Source organism: Pterocles gutturalis, unplaced genomic scaffold, assembly GCF_000699245.1.
Source record: "Pterocles gutturalis isolate BGI_N339 unplaced genomic scaffold, ASM69924v1 scaffold5377, whole genome shotgun sequence".
NCBI lineage: Eukaryota > Metazoa > Chordata > Aves > Pterocliformes > Pteroclidae > Pterocles > Pterocles gutturalis.
Window position 1 is genome coordinate 1 of NW_010112537.1, and position 2,152 is coordinate 2,152.

Below are 2,152 nucleotides of genomic sequence, written 5' to 3' on the forward strand. Positions count from 1 at the left end.
TGGCCTGCAACCATGAGAGCCTTGATTTACCCTCTCCAGCCCCCTGTGCACACCACCCCTGGTAGCGGGTGCTTGCCCAGGGGTGGGTGCTTGCCCTGACCAGGGGTGGGTACTCGCCCAGGGGTGGGTGCTCACCCGTTTCTCCACCTCTCCCAGGCCAACCTGGTGGCAGCTTTTGAGCCGAGCCTGGTGAGCATGACATCCCGCCTGCGGCACTTGGCCGAGACCGCTGAGGAGAAGGTGGGTGCTGTCGGGGTGCCGAGAAGGCACTGGGGGACAGTGGCAGTGTGGGGGATGCTCATGGGGCTGGGGGATGCTGAGCTTCGGTGAGCCTGCTGCAGCACTTCCCTCCCCAGGGGTGCTCTGGGGGTGGCCCCGTGCCGTTGGAACACACTTTACAGTTTCCGGCTCTGCTCCCGCAGGACACGGAGCTGCTGGACCTGCGAGAGACCATCGACTTCCTGAAGAAGAAGAACTCGGAGGCCCAAGCTGTGATCCAGGGTGCCCTGAATGGCACTGATGTCTCCCCCAAAGGTAAGGTGTGAAAAAAGCCGTGGGGTTTGCAGCCCTTCCTGAGCCCGTCGCCCCAGCCCTGCTGGGCTGCTCGTGCCTGGGGCTGGCGCAGGGCCCCAGGGCACCCCTGACTGCAGTGAGATGTTCACATGGGAGGCAGGGTCCCCATCTGGGACTGCTGAGCGTCTGAAGCCAGGGTTGGACAGCCAGAGCTGGCACCACACGAGGGCTTGGTGCTGGTGCGTGGGGATAACGGGATGGTCATCTGCCCCAGGACACTTTGGGCCCTTTGCTGAAATCGCAGTTGTGGCTGCTGACCTTGGCGTCGTTCCCATGAGTGCTGTTTCCAGCCTTGAAACCCCGACGTGAGCACGAGGTGCTGACAGGGAGGTGGCCTGGGACCGGAGCAGAAGGATGTGTGCTCTGAGCATTCCCCTGGGGTTTGGGGTACTGTCCCACATGGCAGCACCCGTGTGGTGTCTGAACCGCACAAGGTGGCTGTGAGAGCTTGGAAGGTGTTTGGGTGGGAGAAGGGCAGGGGAGCAGGGAGGAGAGTGCAGGTGCCTCTGGCGTTGGGGCAGACATAGTTTGCTGATACCTCCTTTCCTGGTCTCTCCCGCTTCTCTCGCTGGCCCCAGAGCTGCGCATCAAGCGGCAGAACTCCTCGGACAGCATCTCCAGCCTCAACAGCATCACCAGCCACTCCAGCATTGGCAGCAGCAAGGACGCCGACGCCAAGAAGAAGAAGAAGAAGAGCTGGGTGGGTTGGACGGGGTGCTGGCAGGAGGAGCAGGGCTTGGGGAGCTGCTGGCTGGGACGGTGCCCCCGCCGCTCTTGGCCTGCCTTGGCATTGTAATGTTGGTCCCCTGCGTCCCCTGTGGGCAGCACTGGGGAGGAGTGTGTAGCCACCATGGATTTGTGTCTGGACATGCTGGCTGGGACTTCTCCAGCCCCTCTGGAAGTTTTCCATCCCCGGTCCTGCGTGCCTTGCTCCCTCATGGTTTCCCCACATCTCCCTTCTGCCCATGCAGGGAGCCAGACACCTCGGCCCCTTCCCCGTACCAAACACCCCTGAGCTGGACGCACGATTAAGTCTTGCTTTGTTTTGTTTCTCTCCCCCTATGCTGACCTCAACCTTTTTTTTCCAGGTGTACGAGGTAAGTCCTACACCATCCCCTCCACCCCATGCTGTGCCTGGCCAGGGCCCTCACTCCATTCTGCGGGACGGTGCTTGTAACACCCATCCCATCCATCCCCCTGGCACTAACCCCCAGCACGGGCCATGCCGGGGCCCCCAGCCAGACTGCACGCACCTTCCCGTGAAGTTGAGGCCAAAATAACGCACCCACGCAGAGGGGCTGAGCTGCCCTGGGCAGCCCTGGGGCATCAGGAGGGGCTCGGATGGGGACCTGTCCTGTGGCTGGGGACAGTCCCCCTCTTGCCCAGGGAAGGCAGCCGCTCTCCTGACTCTTCATAGCCAGATCTTCTGCCTGTGGCACCGGGGTGTGGTGCTGCCTGTCTCTGCGCGGCCAGGCCTGGCCCGATGTGGCCCGAAGTGGCTCTGCCCCTGTTGGGACCCACGTGGGTCTGCTGTCAGCAGAGCCTGTCACCCGCCTGGGTTTCTATGCAGAAATGCGAC

General features: G+C 62.8%; 1 protein-coding gene across 1 annotated transcript in view; it reads left to right on the plus strand.

Annotated features, from left to right (window-relative positions):
* Positions 1 to 156: 156 nt before the first annotated feature.
* Positions 157 to 2,152, plus strand: part of LOC104462214 (neuron navigator 1-like) — a gene marked incomplete at its 5' end in the record, with an annotated part of 7,570 nt that continues 5,574 nt past the window's right edge. Inside the window, 4 exon segments of the mRNA XM_010074075.1 lie at positions 157 to 240; positions 423 to 534; positions 1,152 to 1,273; positions 1,662 to 1,670. Coding sequence (XP_010072377.1) covers positions 157 to 240; positions 423 to 534; positions 1,152 to 1,273; positions 1,662 to 1,670 — 327 coding nt within the window.